This window comes from Bos grunniens, chromosome 15, assembly GCF_055505025.1.
Source record: "Bos grunniens cultivar Pamir isolate PY7600 chromosome 15, Bosgru_T2T1.0, whole genome shotgun sequence".
Classification (NCBI taxonomy): Eukaryota; Metazoa; Chordata; class Mammalia; order Artiodactyla; family Bovidae; genus Bos; species Bos grunniens.
In genome coordinates, this window is record NC_141179.1 from 7,243,216 (window position 1) to 7,266,314 (window position 23,099).

Genomic DNA, 23,099 nt, shown 5'->3' on the forward strand with positions numbered 1-23,099 from the left:
GTGTAAGCTTTGTATAGGGTGAGATTTTTGCTGAGTTTTTGTTTGTTTGATTTTCTTCTGATGCACAAGGCTGAGTGAGGTGGTATCTTGTCTGCTGATGAGTGGGTTTGTATTTTTGTTTTGTTTGTTGTTTAGATGAGGCATCCTGCACAGGGTGCTACTGGTGGTTGGGTGATGTCGGGTCTTGTATTCAAGTGGTTTCCTTTGTGTAGGTTCTCAGTATTTGATACTCCCCAGGGTTAGTTCTCTGGTAATCTAGGGTCTTGGAGTTAGTGCTCCCATTCCCGAAGGCTCAGGGCTTGATCTTTCTGTCCATGAGAAGATGAAAGGTAGACTTATTGCTTGAGGTGATGAGGCTGTGAATCTTTGTGGAAGAGTTTCAGTTTTGAGGAATTTCTGGATAGGAGTGAGAAGAAAGCCCTCAGGTGCAATTGCGCCTCAGTTCTGTAGTCAGTGCCTTGATCCAGAAACTGCACTGGACAGCAGGACTTCACAGAGGGACACTGACCTTGAGGTGACATAAAGGGAAGGGAGATGAGATTCAGAGAAGGGTTTGGAAAGCAAGAGTATCCTTTATGCAAATCTATATATTTCTTGTGTTGACTGGTGTTAGTGCATTTTACTTCCAACATGGATTTATTTAAGTTAAAAATTTTTATTGGAGTATAGTTGGTCTACAATGTCATGTTCATTTCTGCTGTACAGCAAAGTGAGCCAGTTATGTGTATGCATATACCCACTCTTTTAAAGATTCCTTTCCCATGTAGGTCATTACAGAGTATTGAGTAAGGTTCTCTGTGATACACAGTAGGTCCTTATTTGCTGTTGTTCAATTGCTCAGTCATGTCCAACTCTTTGGGACTCCATGGACTGCAGCACTCCAGGCTTCCCTGTCCTTCACCATCTCCCAGAGTTTGCTCAAACTCATGTCCTCTGAGTTGGTGGTGTCATCCAGCCATCTCATCCTCTGTTGTCCCTTCCTCCTCCTGCCTTCAGGTCTTTATTAGTTATCTATTTTATATATAATAGCATGTATATGTCAATCTCAATCTCCCAATTTACCCCTCCCACTCTTTCCTCCCTAGTAACCACAAGATTGCTTCCTACATCTGTGACTCTATTTCTGTTTTATAAATAAACTCATTTGTGTCATTTTTTTTAGATTCCACATATAAGCAGTATCATATGATATTTGTCTTTATCTGTCTGACTTACATCACTCAGTATGACAAGCTCTAGGTTCATCCATGTTGCTGCAAATAACATTATTTCATTCTTTTTAAAGGCTGAGTAATATTCCACTATATATATAAATATACATCCCACTATATATATATTCTTTATCCATTCCTCTGTAGATGGACATTTAGGCTGTTTCCATGTCTTGGCTATGGTAAGTCAGATCTGATCAGTCAATCAGTTGTGTCCGACTCTTTGCAACCCCATGAATCGCAGCACGCCAGGCCTCCCTGTCCATCACCAACTCCCAGAGTTCACTCAGACTCATGTCCATTGAGTCAGTGATGCCATCCAGCCATCTTATCCTCTGTCGTCCCCTTTTCCTCCTGCCCCCAATCCCTCCCAGCATCAGACTCTTTTCCAATGAGTCAACTCTTCGCATGAGGTGGCCAAAGTACTGGAGTTTCAGCTTTAGCATCATTCCCTCCAAAGAAATCCCAGGGCTGATCTTCAAAATGGACTGGTTGGATCTCCTTGCAGTCCAAGGGACTCTCAAGAGTTTTCTCTGGCTATGGTAAACAGCACTGTAATTAACAGTGGAGTGCATGCATTTTTTATAATTATGGTTTTCTCTGCATATGTGCCAGGAGTGGGATTGCTGGATTATATGACAACTTATTTTCAGTTTTTTTTTGAACCTCATAGAGGTTGTACCAATTTACATTCCATCAACAGTGTAGGAGGGTTGCCCTTTCACCATACCCTCTCTAGCGTTTATTGTTTGTATACTTTTTGATGAATTTGGACTGATGTGAGGTGATCGCTCATTGTAGTTTTGATTTGTATTTCTCTAATTTAGTGATACCTCATGCGAAGAGTTGGAGAAGGAAATAGCAATTCACTCCAGTGTTCTTGCCTGGAGAATCCCAGGGACAGGGGAGCCTGGTGGGCTGCCATCTATGGAGTCGCACAGAGTCGGACATGACTGAAGTGACTTAGCAGCAGCATGTGAAGAGTTGATTCATTGGAAAAGACTCTGATGCTGGGATGGATTGGGGGCAGGAGGAAAAGGGGACGACAGAAGATGAGATGGCTGGATGGCATCACTGACTCGATGGACGTGAGTCTGAGTGAACTCCAGGAGATGGTGATGGACAGGGAGGCCTGGTGCGCTGCGATTCATGGGGTCGCAAAGAGTCGGACACGACTGAGCGACTGAACTGAACTGAAATGAACTTAGTGATGTTGAGCATCTTTTCATGTGCTTTGCCAACATGGATTTAAAATAAAGTCATTGGTAATCATCTCTGATGCTAATTTTATTTTAATATTATATATATGTATATATATATTTCCCAGTATGATTTTATTTATGTAAAGGCCCAAAATGGACAAATTAAATCTCTGGTGATAGAAATCAGAATGGCAATTGTCTTCGGGGGTAATGTATAATACTTTGGGGTGCTAGTAATGCTCTATATCTTCATGTAGGTGGTGGTTACATAGGTGTGTCCACTTCATAAAATTTTATCAAGACATAGGACGTATCTATCTATCTATAATTTGCCCCCCCTTTATAATTTTATAATTAAAACATCTATTTAAAAAATTTCCAGACTCATCCTTAGTTCAAATATTCAAATATTTTTCATGCTCTTGAAAGCAAGTATCCTCTCTGACACCAGTTTTAAAGATAAACCTAAATTTCTTATCAGTTATTAGAAACTCTGTGTATCACAGATGTGTCTAATTTAAAAAAAATTTTTTTGATATTCTTTGCCTAAGAGATTATTGTACCTTGTAGTGATTTTATAAGTTTATTCACTGAGGAAAGTGGTATTTTCTTTGGTTTCTTCTAAGTTTACCTTCTCAATTTGAAAGAGAATTCTTTTTTTTCCCTAAAAGTTAAAACTCAGTGTTGTAAGGCACTTTTCTTACATTATTTGAAATGTATATATTATCACATTCTTACTTAGTGTTCACTTTGGTCGCATGCAAAACACTATTCACTTTAATTTGCAAGGAATGTATATTTTTGTCCTTCTACTTTTCTTATTTAATGAAGCCACTCTGGTCTAAAATTATAACATCTCTTTTTGGAGGAGTTAGGGCCAATAATGGGCTTCCTGGTGGCTCATACAGTAAAGAATCTGCCTGGAATGCTGGAGACCAGGTTCAATACCTGGGTCAGGAAGATCCTCTGGAGAAGGAATGGCTACCCACTCCAGCCATTCCTCCAGGCAAGAATGGTTATCAATTCTTGCCTGGAGAATTCATGGGCAGAGGAGCCTGGCAGGCTATAGTCCATGGGGTCACAAAGAGTTGGACATGATTGAGCGACTGCCACATACACACACACACAGGGCCAATACTTCATGGGGATTCTGGTCATATTGAATATTGTCCTGCTTTACCAGTTTACTAGTGAGGTTGTTCTGGTCTAGCCTGACTTTGGATTTTTAATTATTTTTAACTATCTCTTGTTTAGAGATATTCTTTGATGTATAAATGAAAGGGATTAAAGTTAGGGATTATTAACTGTGGAGTTGCTTTAGCATGTAGGAGGCTGATGAATACATTTACAGCAACACATAAATATGAATCCTTGTCTTAAAAAAAAAACACACCACGTATTCATTTAAATGTTTGAAATGCTTCACAAACATCATGGCACACCCATCTTGCCTGATTACCCCATGGGAATATAATTTTGTTTTATTTATTTTCCTGTAGAACAGCCTTTATTTGAAATGTGAAGTGGGAGAGGAGAGGCTAGCACAGCTCAGGCTCCCAGGGCGGCTCCACAGACCTGATATCAAAGGAGAATGAATCAGTACCTTGGGGAACCTGGCTGCTCCTTGGAGCCTGATGTCCGGGTGCTCGAGGTTAGTACTCACAGACTGGAAGCCACCGGTACCAAAGGCAGGACACAGAGAAGGCCAGAGCCCTTTCTGGACCTCTGCACATGACCAGGACTGAAAGGAAAGTTGTTTAATGCTATCCTGATTCACAGAGGTATATTGATGGCATAAAAAAATGTCCAAAATGTTTACTGGTAGAGGCAAGCAACTTTCTATTTTTTTAAATCTGAGCTCTAAATTTTATGTTACCTTATTAAATTCTACTCTTATACACTCCAAATAAGACTGTACAAAATACTTTTTCTTTCAGTTGGTCATGATCTTGGGTGGGTTTAAGCTGTCTCTGGACTATGGTAACTGAATCAGTTCAGTTTAGTTGCTCAGTCGTGTCCAACTCTTTGCAACCCCTCAGCATGCCAGGCCTCCCTGTCCATCACCAACTCCCGGAGTTCACCCAAACCGATGTCGATTGAGTCGGTGATGCCATCCAACCATCTCATCCCCTGCCGTCCCCTTCTCCTCCTGCCTTCAATCTTTCCCAGCATCAGGGACTTTTCCAATGAGTCAGCTCTTTTCATCAGGTGGCTAAAATATTGGAGTTTTAGCTTCAGCATCACTCCTTCCAATGAATATTCAGGACTGATCTCCTTTAGGATGGACTGGTTGGATCTCCTTGCAGTCCAAGGGACTCTCAAGAGTCTTCTCCAACACCACAGTTTAAAAGCATCAATTCTTCAGTGCTCAGCTTTCTTTATAGCCCACCTCTCACACCCATACATGACTACTGGAAAAATCACAGCATTGACTAGATGGACCTTTGTTAGCAAAGTAATATCTCTGCTGTTTAATATGCTGTCTAAGTTGGTCACAGCTTTTCTTCCAAGCAGAAAGTGTCTTTTAATTTCATGGCTGTAGTTACCATCTGCAGTGATTTTGGAGCCCCAAAATATAAAGTCTCCCACTATTTCCATTGTTTCTCCATCTATTTGCCATGAAGTGATGGGACCAGATGCCACGATCTTTGTTTTCTGAATGTTGAGTTTTAAGCCAACGTTTTCACTCTCCTCTTTCACTTTCATTAAGAAGCGCTTTAATTCTTCAGTTTCTGCCTTAAGGGTGGTGTCATCTGCATATCTGAGATTATTGATATTTCTCCCAGCAATCTTGATTCCAGCTTGTGCTTCATCTAGCCAAGCATTTCTCATGATGTACTCTGCATATAAGTCAAATAAGCAGGGTGACAATATACAGCCTTGATGTACTCCTTTTCCTATTTGGAACCAGTCTGTTCTTCCATGTCCAGTTCTAACTGTTGCTTCTTGACCTGCATACAAATTTATGAACAGGTGGGTCAGGTGGTCTGGTATTCCCATCTCTTTCAGAATTTTCCACAGTTTGTTGTGATCCATACAGTCAAAGGCTTTGGAAAAGTCAAGAAAGTAGAAATAGATGTTTTTCTGGAACTCTCTTGCTTTCTCGATGATCCAAAAGATGTTGGCAATTTGATCTCTGGTTCCTTTGCCTTTTCTAAATCCAGCTTGAACATCTGGAAGTTCATACTGTTGAAGCCTGGCTTGGAGAATTTTGAGCATTACTTTGCTAGTGTGTGAGATGAGTGCAATTGTGTGGTAGTTTGAACATTCTTTGACATTGCGCTTTTTGGGACTGGAATGAAAACTGACCTTTTCCATCCTGAGGTCACTGTACCTCACTCACATATGCACCCAAATGTCAGTTTCTCAGAGCCCTTCTCTGAGCACTTTACCTCTCTGTCTAAAATAATACTCCCATCATTCTCTGTCCCTTACCATGCTCTGATTTTCATTCAGTGTTATCTGATATTATAGTATGTTATAACTATCTAATATTATAGTCTTATGTTTTAAAATCTGTAATTCTCACTAAAATTTAAGTTCCATAGTGGCAGACAGTTAGTTTTGTTTTTTATTGTATCCGTAGCACACAAAGCAGTACCTAGTACACAGTAGGGGCTCAACAAATTGAACAATTGAATATTTTTTCCTTGTTATTTTGATCTGCCACTATGTACTTTATTTTAATTTCAAAGGGAACAAATTAAGGACAATTTCTACCTTTTGGAATTCTCTTGATCTAGAAGAACAGACATTTATGCACACAAATAATTATAATGCAGGGTACAAATTTATATGTAGTGGAGATTTATAGGTAGTGGAGATGATTACTAGAAAAAATTGGGAGGAAATTTAACCTAAACAGAATTTAAAAGAATGAATTAAAGTTTACCAGCAGATGTAAGTAGAGTGAAAGGGAAGGCATTCCAAGATAGTATCAATGGTATATGTACAGGCAGAGAGGCATGAAATAGCAGGTTGTATTTGGGGGTCTGTAAGCAAGAGAGTTCCAGAAAAACATCTATTTCTGCTTTATTGACTATGCCAAAGCCTTTGACTGTGCGGATCACAATAAACTGTGGAAAATTCTGAAAGAGATGGGAATACCAGACCACCTGACCTGCCTCTTGAGAAACCTATATGCAGGTCAGGAAGCAACAGTTAGAACTGGACATGGAACAACAGACTGGTTCCAAATAGGAAAAGGAGTATGTCAAGGCTGTATATTGTCACCCTGTTTATTTAACTTATATGTAGAGTACATCATGAGAAACGCTGGGATGGAAGAAGCACAAACTAGAATCAAGATTGCCGGGAGAAATATCAATAACCTCAGACATGCAGATGACACCACCCTTATGGCAGAAAGTGAAGAGGAACTAAAAAGCCTCTTGATGAAAGTGAAAGAGGAGAGTGAAAAAGTTGGCTTAAAACTCAACATTCAGAAAACGAAGATCATGGCATCTGGTCCCATCACTTCAAACAGTGGAAACAGTGTCAGACTTTATTTTTTGGGGGCTCCAAAATCACTGCAGATGGTGACTGCAGCCATGAAATTAAAAGACGCTTACTCCTTGGAAGGAAAATTATGACCAACCTAGATAGCATATTCAAAAGCAGAGACGTTACTTTGCCAACAAAGGTCTGTCTAGTCAAGGCTATGGTTTTTCCTGTGGTCATGTATGGATGTGAGAGTTGGACTGTGAAGAAAGCTGAGCACCGAGGAACTGATGCTTTTGAACTGTGGTGTTGGAGAAGACTCTTGAGAGTCTCTTGGACTGCAAGGAGATCCAACCAGTCCATTCCAAAGGAGATCAGCCCTGGGTGTTCTTTGGAAGAAATTATGCTAAAGCTGAAACTCCAGTACTTTGGCCACATCATGAGAAGAGTTGACTCATTGGAAAAGACCCTGATGCTGGGAGGGATTGGGGGCAGGAGGAGAAGGGGACGACAGAGGATGAGATGGCTGGATGACATCACCAACTCGATGGACGTGAGTTTGAGTGAACTCCAAGAGATGGTGATGGACAGGGAGGCCTGGCTTGCTGTCATTCATGGGGTTGCAAAGAGTTGGACACGACTGAGCTATTGAACTGAAAGTTCAGTATGCTGAAATAAGTGGTGTGGTGAGAGAGTTGGTAAAGATGATGTAGGTAAACAGGGAGGACTCAGGATATGAAGAGCCTTATATCCCATGTGCAGGTGTGTAAATTTTCTCTAGCAGCCAGAGAGGAAGCTCTAAAGACATTTAAGTTGGGATTGATATGATTTTCATTCTGGTCACTTCACTCATACTTCAGAAATGCCACTCTAGCAGCCTTACTGGTGCCAGAGGTCAGAGATTCATCTTGAAATAGTCCAGATGAGAGGTGATGAGAGCATGAAGGAGAAATACTTGATAAAAGGATGTATGCTGCTGATGTACTCAGTCGTGGCCGACTCTGTGATCCCATGGACTGTGGCCCGCCAGGTTCCTCTGTCCATGGAATTTTCCAGGCAAGAATACTGGAGTGGGTGGCCATTTCCTTCTTCAAAAGGATGTATGAGACTATTATAATTTTATGAAAACAATTTTTTTTATGATCATACAACTTTTGGTTTTGTTTCTATAACTTAAACAACCTTCTAATATAAATCTAGTTTCACCAATAGACACTCTCATTGAGAAAAGAACATATTGATCAGACAATTTAAGTAATCCAGTTGGGATTGAAGTTTACTTTTGATATTTATCATCTGCCTCATGAGCTTTGCTAGTAAAGCCAATTCTTTAGAGGCTAACCACCCCTTTCAAATATGATAACTTTAATTTCTGAACATGCAGAATTGAGAATAAGACCCTTTAGTAACATCTCCAAAGTACAGAGATCCTTCAAAGTCTTAAACAAATAGAATTACTATTTATGAGCGGTATTATTAATCATAAACTTTTTACACCATTCTACAAAAATTTAGAATTTATTAGGAATTTCAGCAAAACAAGGTCCTGAACTATAGCTAACACATAATTTGAATAATAAAATATCTTACTTTTAAATACAATGAATTTATTTCCAGTAGCATTCTCATTAAAAACAGTGAAGTATTTTCATTTATTAAAAATGTATTTATCAATAAAATACATAAAGTATTATAAGCATAAATGTAAATCAATTTATCTCCATTGTTCATGTTATTTGATGGTTATAGTATTTTAATAATTAACAGACACATAAATATATATTTATAGGAGATTCTCAAAAATAATGATTCCATTTAATAACTACTGTTATACTCATCAGTATTTTCTCTGTGATCTGGATCCAACATCAGATGGACTGGTCCTTGGCTGGCTGTTCTGTAACATAATTTCAGAATATATTCTTTTACTGTAGTATTCATAGACTTTAAGGAAAAACCTGTTAGGTGGATCTCCTTACAGATTACAGATTTTAATAAGACTGAACTCATAATTCAATTTCTCAAATGCTACATAAACATCAATCTCAACATGATGACTATCACTTTATATAAGGCATCATACTAATTATAATGGTTCATAATCTTTACTCTTTGCTATTGGCAAGATGTTTACAGGTGCTTTTTAAAAATCATAACCTGCTGTGTAAATGGTCAAAATTTAATAATTTTAGTTTCTATAGGAATCACTTGGAGCCCATACAATACCCTAGGAGTAGTTTAACAATGTTAGGCTAAAGAAGTTCTTGGGAAAGTGATTGTTAAAAATTCATTAAATGTATTTTATTTTATTTAAAAAATTTTTTTTAAATTAATTTTATTTTATTTTTAAACTTTACATAATTGTATTAGTTTTGCCAAATATCAAAATGAATCCACCACAGGTATACATGTGTTCCCCATTAAAAAAGCAGGTAAAATATTCCAAACTGAAAATTCTGCTTCTAAGATTCCTAGTTTTTATATTGAAAAATCATGGGAGGGCCTGGAGGCTGCCCTGCAGTAACCCTTTTATCCTATATTGTTTGCATTTTATCTGTATGTCCGTGTTATAATGCACAGACTTACTTCCTTACTTGAGGAAAGGAAAGTGTTTTCTGCTTTCGAGTTCCAGCCTGACACAGGGTAAGAACTAAGCCTTTATTTGTTCAGTGAATAAAAGTAGGCAAATACAATAATTTTTACAAAAAGAAAAAATCAGACTGCTACGGTTTCCAAAAAGAAGAACTTCTAAATTTTGGTTAAAACAAAGTCTGAGCTGGGTAGGCCTATCAGGGATGACACTGAAGTCAAGTCTTAAAAGAATAGAGGAGAGAGGAGTTTAGGAGCACTCCTGTGAAGCAGTGGGAGCAGTGTGGGCCCGGGATGCTGCAAGAAGTTCCAGGGAGACCTGCTTCTTACTCAAGAGTATGTAAATTATGACCTGTAGAGCAACTGGAGATGAGGGTGAAAAGCTCTTGAGTGTAGTTCTCTGGAGTTTTTAAAAATTACTTTTCATTGTCTATTTATTTATTTTTGGGTGCACTAGGTCTTCGTTGCTGCACCGGCTTTTTCTAGCTGCAGCAAACAGCGGCAGCTCTTTGCCGCATTGGGGTGACTTCTCTTGTTGCAGAACACAGGCTCTAAGTGAAGGGGCTTCAGCAGTTGTGGCCCGTGGGCTCTGCAGTTGTGGGTCACAGGCCCTAGAGCACAGGCTCAGTAGTGTGGTGCATGGGCTTAGTTGCTCTGTGGCATGTGGAATCTTCCTGGGCCGGGGATCGAACCCTGTGCCCTGCACTGGCAGATGGATTCTTATTCAAGGTACCACCAGGGAAGTCTTAATTTTATCTTTCAGGTGATGGGTAACTACTGAGATTGGGTTTTAAGAAAGAGAGTGTTATGTTCCTACCTGGCTCTTTAAAAAGATTACTCTGATGGTGATGGTGTGAAAGACACAGTGGTGAGAGCAAAAAGGGAGGCTGTTGAAATGGTCTAGATGAGACATGGTGAATTCTTAAACTAAGATAATAGCAGAAATGGAGAGGAGTCAGCGGATTTGAGATGCACTTTATTATTGGGAGGATTTATTGACTAGGGGTTAAGGGAGAATGAGAAGCCTGGATAAGATATAAATTTCTCTCTGGGAAATTTGGTGGATAATGGTGTCATTGAAATAAGGATTATAAAAGGTAGAACAGATTTTGGGGGTTAGATGGGAAAGTGTAAATCCTGACTCATCACTGAGAACGCATCACCAGAACTCATCACAGTTCTGAGAGTTGAGAAAATCACTTAATGTCACCAACGTAGAAGATTAAACAGAAGAATATCTGTGAGACCATTTGGTACAGTGCTTTTCAATGGTAGGAGCCTAGTAAGTGTCAGTTTCCTTTCTTCTACTTATATCTCAAAAATGTTCAGTTGCCGCAAAGACTGTATTGATTAAATGTTAACACTCAGGGGCTTCCCAGGCGGTGCACTGGTAAAGAATCCACCTTCCAGTGCAGAAGATACAGCTTCGACCCCTAGGTTGGGAAGATCCCCTGGAGAAGGAAATGGCAACCCACTCCAGTATTCTTGCCTGGAGAATTCCACGGACAGAGGAGCCTGGCAGGCTGCAGTCCATGGGTTTGGAGTTGGACACGACTGAGTGAGTACACAACAACATTAACACTCAGGGACTTCCCAGGTGGCCCGGTGGCTGGGAGCCCACAGGGCTGTGGGTGGGGTCGTGGTCGGGAAACCAAGACCTCAACTGACAGGACAGCTGAGCCAGTGTGCTCTGGAGCCTGCGCTCTGCAACCAGAGGAGCCTGTGTGCCCACAGCTGGAGAAAGCCTGTGCAGCCAAAGCAAGCAAACAGATAAACAACACTCAGTAGAGGCCTTTGGAAGAACGCTAGAAACAGTGGTACTTTTATGGAGCATAAAATCCTTAGAATATTAAAAAAGGTTTCAGGTTCACTGCATTTTACTGAAGTCTGAAAAATGTGGATAATTTATATATTCACAGACCATGTATAAAAAAGCCATATAATCTCCACCAGTATTTTCAAAGATTGAGTATGTGCAAATTTCTATGAAGTGGGCAGATAAGTGAAAAAAATCCTCTAAGATCCAAAAAAGATTATTCACTTAGAAAGACAACTAACAAAGCACATATGGAGTACACATGTGTAAAACCAGATATACTGCAGTAATAAGTTCAGAGGAGGCTTAGAATATCATAGATGGATTGGTCACAGCATGCTTCATGGGAGAAGTAACATTAAACTACAGCTTAGAGGGTTGTGTCTGAAGAGTAGAGCAAAAATATAGTGCAGGTAGGAATTGGGCAAGAATGTAAGTAAAGCATGAGAAAAACATGAAAGCAGAGCAGAGCATTGCAAACTTAATTCACATTAAATATATTAAACATGTTTGGCTAGAATAGATCAACACTGTACATTGTGGGATTAAAAATTGTTGTTAGAATAATTCATATTTTTTAGAAGAGAAGTTATATTCTGCATGTAAATTTCATGTAAATACTTTTTGGAATGTCACTTTTTTTGGAGATAATTTAAACTAGTAAGATGACCATGTGCATTAGTTGCTCAGTCGTGTCTGACTCTTTGTGATCCCATCGACTGTAGCCCACCAGGCTCCTCTGTCCATGGGATTCTTGAGGCAGGAATACTGGAGTGGGTTGCCATTTCCTTCTCCAGGGGATCGAACCCAGGTCTCCCACATTGCAGGCAGATTCTTTACCATCTGAGCCACCTGGGAAGCCGAGGTGACAATAATAATGATAGTGCAACTTAACATGTATTTAGCACATGCTATGTTATAGGTTCTGTTCTAAGTGCTTTACATGGGTGATTATCTCACATAATGCTAATCAGTACTCTATGGGGGTGGATACTATTAAAGTGATTATGAGTGTTCAATGAAGGAATACAGAAAAGAGTGGGTTGAATACTTCTCTTCTGAAAAATCTCAGAACAGTACTTGCTCTAAGCAATAGCAGTTGACTGTGCTATGAAAGATACTGAGGTGGCTCTCCTGCTCAAAATTATTCCTCTAACCCAAGTATTAAAGTGCCTGAAATCTCACTATTAGAAATCCATTATTGTTCTTTCTAGATAATGGTTTCAAATGATTTAAATGGTTTTATACCTTTCAGAATGATTTTTTAAAATGATAAAGTATCTTTTAAAATTCATACTAAACACATTGCTTGCTTGCTTGCTGTTGCTGCGTCGCTTCAGTCGTGTCCGACTCTGTGCGACCCCATGGACTGCAGCCTACCAGGCTTCTCCGTCCATGGGATTCTCCAGGCAAGAACACTGGAGTGGGTTGCCATTTCCTTCTCCAATGCATGAAAGTGGAAAGTGAAAGTGAAGTTGCTCAGTCGTGTCTGACTCTTCACGACCCCATGGACTGCAGCCTACCAGGCTCTTCCGTCCATGGGATTTTCCAGGCAAGAGTACTGGAGTGGGTTGCCATTGCCTTCTCCATTAAACACATTAGGAAGAAAAAATACATCAGTTTACTTCTATGCCTGAGATGAGAAAGAAACCCAGATCAACACTATCAAGCACTGGTATGGGGGAAACATCCCAAAGGGCAATTGAATGGGGTAAATATGCAAACAGCAACAACAATAAAACCATATATGTGGGGTGGAGGGTGGTGGATTAATATATAAACTTTACTCAAGTTGTGAATCTTCCAGAGAGATATACAACTTCTGGGAATGAAACATCAATTCTCCAATGTTAAACCAATGACATTTGGGTTTTTAGTACTGGGGTACCTGATAGATATTATACAATTAGTGTTCCTAGGTGGAGAAATTTAGTTTCTGAATTAACTACATAATACTTGCACATTGTAAAGCTATGATATAGTATTATAATTTAAAAACAAAATTCTTGTTCATATGGATAGGAAAACATTGGAGATGAATGAAAAACAAAAAAACACTGATAAAAAACTTATCTGCAATATCTCCAAAATAACAAATACTTTTGAACAGACATTTTTGCCATTTAAAGAGATAGAAATATTTTTTGGAAAAATCTCTATTGACTAGAAATAGGCTATACTACAGGTGTCCTGGTAAATACAATTTTAATGGTCTCTTGAACATACAGAAAGTGTAAGAATATGGTTATATATTGCCTTTTTAGAACTTTCATATTAAATAATTTTACATATATAAAATACAGTGAAGATCCAAGAACAAATTTTGAAATCTTTTAAAAGACCAAAGTACATCGAAAGCCCATGCACTTTATTCCAAAGGGAGGAACTAAGCTTGGACATCTAAAAGTGTGGACATCTGTTTTTGGGACTATAGATAACAAGCAGTTAAATAGAATTGGGCAAGATACAGGTAGAAATAAGCCCAAGTGATTAAAAGAAAAACAGGCTACAAAAACATAAACTGAGAACTCTGCATTCATAATAACCTGAATAAAAAAATAACCTGAATCTAATAATGAGAAAACAATCAGACAAATCCAGATTATAGGGTATTCAATATAATCGGTCTGGATGCTTCGCAAGTGTCAATGTAGATGAAAGACTGAAAAACAGGAGACTTTTCTAGGTTAAAAGATACAACAACCAAATGCAACATTATAATCCTGGGTTAGATCCTGGATCAGAGAAATAAAATAGCCACAGAGAGTTTTTTTTAGACAACTGAAGAACTTTGAATGTGGAATGTATATCAAATAATATGTGATATTAAATTTCTCGGGTGTGATAATTTTGATGGAAGGTGAATTTCTGTATGCTGGGGTATTAGAGGGGAAGTATCACCATGTCTACACTTTTAAGCAGTTCATTAAAATATATGTTTGTGTGTGTGTAACTATGCATCTTCTGTCCCATCTACCCTGTCCTATCTGAGCCCACCTATTCTACTTTGCTCTTTCATTTGCCCATCCATCCATACATCAGATAAACCAAAGACGGCAAAATGTCATCAGCTGGTGAATCTAAATGAAGAGTAAAATAACATAAAATAAAAACAGCAGACAGACGGTCAAACAAAAATAAAATGTTCAAATCTCCAGGCAGAATATGGCAAATGAAACCGTATTGATGGAGGAGGGGAATGGAGTAATTTTGATGTCATAACTCTGTGAATTTATACCATTTTCCCTGAGAAAGGAAGGTTGCTGACCGATGTTACTGATGTTAAAATAAGGAAGAGTAACGTTTTTAGAGAGAAAGTTAATGGTTACCATCTGTCAATTGATGAAATGCTCTCAATGTAAAAATCTTTATATTATGATTTTTTAAATGAGAGGATATTTGCTTGATTCTAAGAAAACATCTTATAATTAAAAAGTTGACTGGGGAGAAAAGCTTCCTAAAAGTCAATCTCAAGAAAAATTATTACCAATAAAGGATTTTTACATATAAAAACATGATGTTTCCTAAAAAAAGAAAACAAAAAATACTCTGAAAATACTTACCAGAAGTGGTATTATTTGTAAAGTACTTTTGATGGATGGATTTTTGCAAATGGTTTCTTGTATATCTGAAATAATTATACCATGATATATAAATAATTTAGTTATATATATTGAAAGGACTGGCTAAAGAATCAAATATTAAATTCTGATGTGTCAAAATATTGAAAACTGAATAAGAAACTTTTTTCCTTATTATACTCAGAAACAGTCGAGTTAATTTGATTAAAAACTATTATTATACACAAAATTTATGTTCCTAAAAAGACATTCCTAGTACTTTGACTGTTCCATACCAATCTTTATTCAAATGCTAGGTTATTTTTTCTTTAAAATTTTTCTATCTTCTTGTTTTTTTCTTTTTTAATTTTTCTATCTTTTTAAACAAAAAACAAATTTCATTCTTGGAGGATCTCAGGAAAAAGGAGGAGATGTTTAGCTACTGAGGTGCAAAAAGTTTAGTAATTTGGTCAGCTCTTGCCTTTTCAATGTTTTTGCTTTTGTCCATATAATTGCAAGGATCTGGACAAAAGAAAAAAATTAAGACAGAATCTTTTATATGAAGCATTTAAGATATGTGGAAGTATCTAAAGGAAAAAAAGAACCCTCCAAAAAAACTGACTTGATGCTTTTATTCTATATCTGCTTAATTTTTGGAGAAGGAAATGGCAACCCACTTCAGTATTCTTGCCTGGAAAATCCCATGGACAGAGGAGCCTGGTGAGCTATGGTCCATGGGGTTGCAAAGAGTTGGATGCTACTGAGCACAGCACAGCTGCATAATTTTACCTTAAACCTACAGCTTTAGTTATGTATTGCTTTTGTAGATTCAGCACACTGTCTTTTATTAATGTATTAAGCATTTAATTTTGAAATTAACATAGAGTATGTAAAACATACGTGCATATTTATTCAGTAATAATAAAGCTAATGTCTTGTGTAACTACCTAGACTAAGATATTTGAACATTATCATCACTTTGGAGAAATCCTGGAATACCTCAGATGCTCTGGGGATTGCATTCTCTTCCCTGCTCACAGAGGTAATGCACTAAACTGGCTTTGCTTCTTTATAGATTTAATACATGTATACATATCCCCCAAATAATTGTCTAGTTTTGCATGTTTCTTTACATAAATGGTATTTCCGAGATTTGCCTTATTTTGCTCAAAATTATATATTATTTGGATTCATCCATGATGACGTGTGTAGATCTAATTTTCCATGTGTGTAGCTGTTCATTTTCCTTGTTGAATAGTAATCCAGAACCTGAATATACCACATATATATGTGTGTGTATATATATATATATATTTTAAAATTTTTGGCTTTTGTTGTTATGATGATCTCTATATGCTGGAGAAGGGAATGGCAACCCGCTCCAGTATTGTTGCCTAGAGAATCCCATGGACAGAGGAACTTAACAGGCTACACTCCATGGGGTTGAAAAGAGTCGGACACGACTAAGCAACTAACACACACACACTACACGTACTTATACATGTTTCCTGATACACATGTGCAGTTTTCTCTAGATATGCACCTAGAAGTAAAATTGCTAGGTTGTAGGGTATGTTCATGTTCAATTTATTACATGGGTAGCAAAACATTTCCTAAAAGATTGCCTCAGTTTACATTCCCATCAGCATTATCAGAGAGCTCTAATTGCTGTATGTCTTTGCCAACACTTAGCATTGCCATGCTTTTAAACTCATGTCTTTCTGATGAGTATATAACTGTACCTCATTGTTTTATTTTGTATTACTAAAAATGTTGAATAATCTATTAGTGCTTATTGTCATTTGCATTTTCTTTGTTGTGACGTTCCTGTTCATCTTCCCACACCTATTTTTCTACTAAATTGACTTTTCTTATCGATATATAGAAGTTCTTTATATATTTGAACGATGTATTAAATTTTCTTCTGTTTTGTGGCCTGCCTTTTCTTTCTTTTAATGTTCTGATATGAAGAAAAGTTTGTAACTTTAATACAGTAAAATTTATTATCTTTTTCCTCTATGGATTATGATCCTTGTGCTCTACTTAAGAAATCTTTCCTTGAAATCCTGAGATTATAAATATTTTCTATACTACCTCCTAAAAGCTTTATATATATATTTCATATTTAATCTTTAATCACCTTGTAACCGATTTTTACTTATGTAATAGGAGCTCAATTTAATTTCTATTTGGTGCCCAATTGTTGCAATTTGAAGTGACAAACAACTTGTCTCAGAATGACCCCAGAAGTTCTTCATAGCTATTTGGGATCGAAGAATGGGTTCTCATCCTATGTGAAAGGGCTTTACCTAAATCCAATCAGTAGCTCATTCCAGTGAAAAAGGCTGCAGTTTCTCACACTGGGGTCCCAATCAGATGTTTGTTAGACTGGTTTATATTGTCCCATGGCTCTTAGATCCTCTGTTCTGGTGTTTTCCTTCAAACGTTTTGGTGTTTCAGTTTGGAAATTTTCTCTCACCTATCTTCAAATTCATAAATTCTTTCCTCAGCTTTGTTGAATCTGCTGACAAGTACATAGAATACTAATTTCTGTTACAGTGTTCCTATTTCTCACATTTCTATTTGACCCTTTTGTATGGTTTCCATCTCTCTGCTGAAATTCTTATCTGTTCAGGCTTGTAATCTCCCATGTGGCCCACCTTTTCCACTATAACCTTTAACATATTAGTCATAGTTATTTAAAATTATCTATCCAACAGTTTCAACATCTGGGCCATCTGTGTCTCACTCTGTTCATTGCTTTGTCCCTTGACTATGAGTTTTTTTCCTTGCTTTTTAAGTTTTGACTGAATGCTGAACTTCTTGTTTGGGGTAAATATGTTTGTGCCAGAAAATGGGCATGTCTTTTCTGTTAGACAATTGGTGTGTATGTATGTGTGTGTGTGTCGTTAATCAACTCAGTTTGAGTTTTATTGTTGCTATGGTTACCTTCAGTACATCAATGGTTTCAAAATTCTCTAGTGTTATTTTGTGCTTCTGCAGGTATCAGAGGTTTTTCCCTTAAATTTTCCCCTCTACTTTCAGTTTTTGCCTCCCTGTGTGTCTGCACAGTACCACAAGACTCTCTATGCTCTTGCTTTTCTCCAGCTGATTTCCATTGCTTGTTCTTTGGTACTCGCTGGCCTTGTAGTGGGGGAGTAGTGGAGTCTTTCTGTTGTCTTGCTCCAGGCTTAAGCCTTAGGCATGTCCTCTATGCCTCCTCAGTCATTCTGCTCCTCCTTTCCAGGGCAGTCCACTTTGTGCACTATATCTTTGGAAGGTTTTGTGCAAGACAATTTTGTGCCCCTTCTCCAATAGCATGATACCTCTAATAATATGGGTCTCTGCCTCCTTTTTGCCCCTTCTCCAAGAGTAGAAGCCTACTTCTCTTACGTTTCCGCTACACCCAGTAAGTCTTCACTTGTGCCCTGGGGGCAATCAGCAAAGTTTGCTGCCTCTATCCCAATACCTGTGTGTGTGTGTGCTGAGTTGCTCAGTCGTGTCCAAATCTTTGCACACCAATGGACTGTAGCCCACCAGGTTCCTCTGCCCACGGAATTTTTCAGGCAAGAATACTGGAGTGGGTGCCATTTCCCACTCTAGGGGATCTTCCTGACCCTTCCTGACCCAGGCATCAAACGCACATCTCTTTTGTCTCCTGCTTTGGCAGGTGGATTCTTTACCTCTAGTGCCACCTGGGAAGCCCAGACCTTCATTCTGCAGGAAAGAAGGTTCTGCATGGAGCTTGATACCTTTCCTAAAGTGATGGCTGCTCCCCTTCTCCAAGACTACGCCACTGAGAAAGGATTTCTCTAGTCTCCTATTCTGCTTTTTTTCTTATGAATACACAGTACAAGTTTATAAATAAGAATCTGTGAGCTGTGTGAACTCTTGTGTCTGTGACTCCTAGGGGTTTTATATTCCAGTAATAGCCCACATTTATCTGTTAGCAATTTAAACATAATTCCTAACATCAGCTTGTATGGAATCTGGCATTGCACCATATTCTGCCACAGTGAGCCAACGGTCATGTTGTCTCTCCTTGGAAGTTCCTGTCTTTCCTTGGATGTCAGGCTACTTGGTTGTGCTGGGATCTCAGCTCTCTAATGGGTTCAAGAAAACCTACACTTTTGTTGTTTATCTGTTTTTTCTCATTCTTAGTGTGTGATTGATATATTCCAGTTTTCTACATTTTATGCAAATGTGGAATATATACATGCACACAGTAAATACATATATATTTTTATATATATGACATATAAAAAAATATTCAGTAGTTCTCAACCATAGGTAATTTTCTTTTTGCCATTCAGAGGACATCTGGCTATGTCTGAAGACACTTATCATGATGGGGACATTCTATGATTTTCGAAGCCAGAGATACTGCTAAGCATGGTACAAGGCACAGGAAAGCCCCCCACAACAAATGATTATCAACCAAAAATGTCTGTAGTGACAAGGTTGAGAGACCTTGATAAATACATACATAGAAAATATTTTTATTAGTGTTCACATCTAAATAGTTTGTAATTTCTATTATAGTTAATTTTCCAGAACATTGGTTTGTTTAAAAATGTTTTTCTTAATGGTTATTTTTTGTTACTCATGTTTGTGGTCAGAGGATGTGCATTACTCCAATCCTTTGAAATGTGTCAATGTGTTTTATAGGATAATATTGGTTCCTTTTAATAAATGTTCTAAGTGTGAGCTTACAAAGAATGTGTCCCTTTGATCAAGAATGTTAATCATGTTTGATTATTATATACCAATTTTTTCGGTCTATTTCTTCTATCAATTACTGATTGTAATTAATTATAATTAATGTTAAAATATCCCCTAATCATGGCTAAAAAATACTTTATACATTTTGAGTCTATGTTTTTAAATGTTTATACAATGAAAATATTTTATAGGATTTTCCTGTATTAAAACTTTGATCATCATGAAGTCATCTTTTTTTATGTCTAGTAATGTTTTCTGCTTTATAGTCAATTTCATCTGATAATAATTCATCTAAACTAGTTTTCCCCTGTGACCTTAGTAATGAGCACAGACATACTTTATTCATCAACATCTGAAGTTAATTTCTGTCTCTCATGGACAGAGGAGCCTGGTGGGCTGCAGTCCATAGGATTGCTAAGAGTAGGACATGACTGAAGTAACTTAGCAAGCATGTACAAAGTTAATCTCTATCTTTACTCAATTCCATAACCATACGAGAGTTCTAGTACACTTTAACACCATTTATGTTCTCCAATTTATGTAATATTTTTGATAGGTATTTAAACTCTGTTTTCTCTTTGAATCACGTACTACTTTTTAATTACATTTATTTTTTTTATACAATGTTTGTTCAAATTTATCCTCTCAGACTATCCATCTGAGATCACTTTCGGTTTGCTAAAGTACAATTTTTAGAATTTCCTTTAGTAAGAGACTGTTGTTGACAAAAACCTCTTAAAGAGTTACATAGACATACAGAGACATACAGAGGGGTGAAAAAGCTTGCATGTCTTCGCCCCTCATCTGTTTAATTCTGAGACTTGTTAGGCAAGCTTTTTTTTTTTAACCTCTCTCTTTGTCTCTCTGGGAGTGTGAGACTGCATAGGATGTAGCTCCTCGGTAGGCCCAACTTTAGGGGGGGAGGGTCTTCCATGAGACTACTCATCTTTAAGTAGGCCATGGATTTTGTCTTCTGTTCCCATTTTTCCATGAGGCCATGAAAAGCAAAGCTCAATTTCACTCTGTGGGTTAAATGTTCTCAAGAGAAAAGCTAGCAGCAGCACTCTCCTTATTGCTCTAGGATCTTATTTATATTTAGTTCCTGGTCCTGTGAATTTCTGTATTCTCACCATCTTATTGCTATATTTAAGATTTTAAAGTACATAACCCTGAATTTATGGTTGTTTTTGATGGATGGTAAATACAGAGGATGAGATGATTGGATGGGATCACTGACTCAATGGACATGAGTTTGAGCAAACTCAGGAAGACAGTGAAGAATGGGGAGGCCTGGCATGCTGCAGTTCATGGGCTGACAAAGAGTTAGACATGACTTAGTGACTGAATGACAACAATAATCCTGGATCTATGGTTGTTTTAGATGGATGGTAAGTACAGATAACTAGCTTGTCACATTGCTGAAATAGAAGTATATTCACACTTTGCCAAAAGACAATTAAGCCTGCCAGTGAAACTGGTATCATTGTAAATGATATGAATATAGTATACTTGAAATAGTATATACATTCAGATAAATTTTAAATTGTTATATACTTGGTTCAAATAGGTGATAATCTGGACACATTTTGCATTTTCATTTTCAATTTTTAAATTAAATTTTAAATAAAAATTGTCTAAGAATAAAATACAAAATTTCCTGCACACAAAAAGTGTTCTTCCATACTTACAGTATAATCTTTCATTGAGATGATTAAGGGACTGTAGGATCTTTTGTTCTTCAGCTGATAGTGCACAGATGTTAAATTGCTGCATTTTATTTAAAGCCAGATTTGTTTGCTGTAGCTGCTTGCTATTCATGACAGTTAGAATCTCATCCTCAGGCACTGAAGCTTTCACTAGATTTTCAGCCATCAAAAATTCAGAAGTACTGCCTGAAACTACAGAAACTTTATATTAACTATTCTTTGATCCCTTTTTGTCTTTGGGATCTGTCCTTATACATAACTGACACGCCTGTATGTATTAATTTCACAAACAGAAACCCAGTAAATCTTTTGTTACTTTGCATTTTATTTATCAGGGTCTTCTATATCTAGCATTTTCCTATCGCTAAGTAAAAAACAGATACTCAAAATGATGGCAGTGAGGTAATAAAAGTTCATAGGTGTTAGTTTAACTAAGGAAAAAATACATTACGTATATGTAGATTATTTCTGTGTTGTTTTTATTATTCATTAGTAGAATAAAGAGATGAAGTAGATTGTCTTATAATAGCAATTATGATGATAAGAGAAAAGGAACTTACAGAAATTTTAGAAAATTAGATGATCAGCTGGACAGAATTGAAAGCTTAGAAACTGACCAAATAAAAGACCATATGACTATAGAAGGATCAAATACTTCAAAGAAGATGAGTCAAATAACTTAGCTTGTTGCTTATAAAATAAGCACTTTGGAGTTTCACTTCACATCATCTATTTAAACAAATTTCAAAGGAATTAAAGAGTTAAGTTTAATGAATCAAATCATTAAAGTAATCTAGAGGGAAAAGAAACATTTCTAACTTTCTTCATCGGAAAGTTTCTTTGGTAATGCACAAATCACTAAGACAAAACCAAAAAAAATTTTTTGAGGTTGGTCTTCCCAAATAGATTTTAAATTCTGAAGGCCAAGACTTTTTACATGTTTGATTAATTATTATGTATCCAAAATATTTAGTTGCAGGCAGGAAATTAGCTCTCAATAATTATTTGTTAAATGAAAAAATGTAAAGTAAGACTTCTATATGTGAAAATAAAACATAAGTGGAATAAAATGCACATAATAAAGTAGTAAAAACATTTATAACTAGCATAAGGATCAGAATCCTTGATATTTAAAGAGTTTGCAGAAATGAGTGAGAAAATACTAAAACTCCAATATTTATAGGAAAAAAGAATATGAAGAAATAATTCACCAAAATAAATACACATACAGAAACAATTAAGCTTATTATTAGTAAAAGGTACTCAAATAAGAACTAATAACACACCATTTCTCTGTCATATATGCAAATAAGAGATGTGATATTTACCTTAAGTTCACATACACCCCAGAATAATTTTGAATGATAATACTTTTCATGAAAATGCTACAGGAATATATAAAAAAAAGCCACAACAAAATTTATTTCCTTTGACCTAGTACTCATTTAATACACAGAGTTTCATTCAATAAATATTAGTTGGGTGCCAATTAAGCCAGGTATTCTAATTTTAAATAATCAAATAGGAAAAAATATGATGTAGAAAGATGTTCAATATATTATTATTTAGAACAAATAAAAACTGGCAACAGTCTAAATGTGCAGGGTGAGGAGAATTCAGGTCCTAATTGGTGGTATAACAGTCATGTGATATGTAAGAGCTTTGGAAAATATGTAAGAACAACAAAAAAGAAATCATTGGGAACAAAGCTGAGAAGAAAATGTTTAAACTAAAACATACCTTCTTCAATATTAGAAGTACCCCTTGTAGTTTGTTTTGGCTCACTTGAACTTAGCTGGATACTTTGTCCAAAATTCTATAAAAATAGAACATTAAATCAGAATATAATTCCA

At 36.9% G+C, this 23,099-nt stretch overlaps 1 protein-coding gene, 1 long non-coding RNA gene and 1 other non-coding gene across 13 annotated transcripts in view; 1 reads left to right on the top strand and 2 right to left on the bottom strand.

Moving 5' to 3' along the window:
- Nucleotides 1-19,534, top strand: part of LOC147357305 (uncharacterized) — a 35,818-nt gene extending 16,284 nt beyond the window's left edge. Inside the window, exons 2-4 of one of the 2 annotated variants that reach the window (XR_015141754.1) lie at nt 3,913-4,064; nt 15,770-15,860; nt 19,132-19,534. This is a non-coding gene — a long non-coding RNA (uncharacterized LOC147357305). The remainder of the gene's footprint in view (nt 1-3,912; nt 4,065-15,769; nt 15,861-19,131) is intronic. The other variant, XR_015141755.1, reaches the window with a different exon arrangement.
- LOC147357306 (small nucleolar RNA SNORA57) lies at nt 4,046-4,195 on the bottom strand. Its single transcript, XR_015142562.1, has one exon. It is a non-coding gene; the product is annotated as a small nucleolar RNA SNORA57 (small nucleolar RNA).
- Nucleotides 8,356-23,099, bottom strand: part of CEP126 (centrosomal protein 126) — a 115,648-nt gene continuing 100,904 nt past the window's right edge. For 5 of the 10 annotated variants that reach the window (XR_015141742.1, XR_015141744.1, XM_086338878.1 and 2 more), the window contains 3 exons: nt 22,987-23,062; nt 21,229-21,438; nt 8,356-8,750 (listed from right to left, as the gene is read on the bottom strand). Coding sequence is in view for 7 of the 10 variants with exons in the window: in XM_086338878.1 (XP_086195004.1) it covers nt 8,749-8,750; nt 21,229-21,438; nt 22,987-23,062 (288 nt within the window). In the remaining 3 variants the exon portion in view is untranslated. Of the gene's footprint in view, nt 8,751-14,821; nt 14,887-20,152; nt 21,439-22,986; nt 23,063-23,099 lie in introns of those variants that run through there. The other 5 variants (XR_015141741.1, XM_086338877.1, XM_086338873.1 and 2 more) reach the window with 2 other exon arrangements.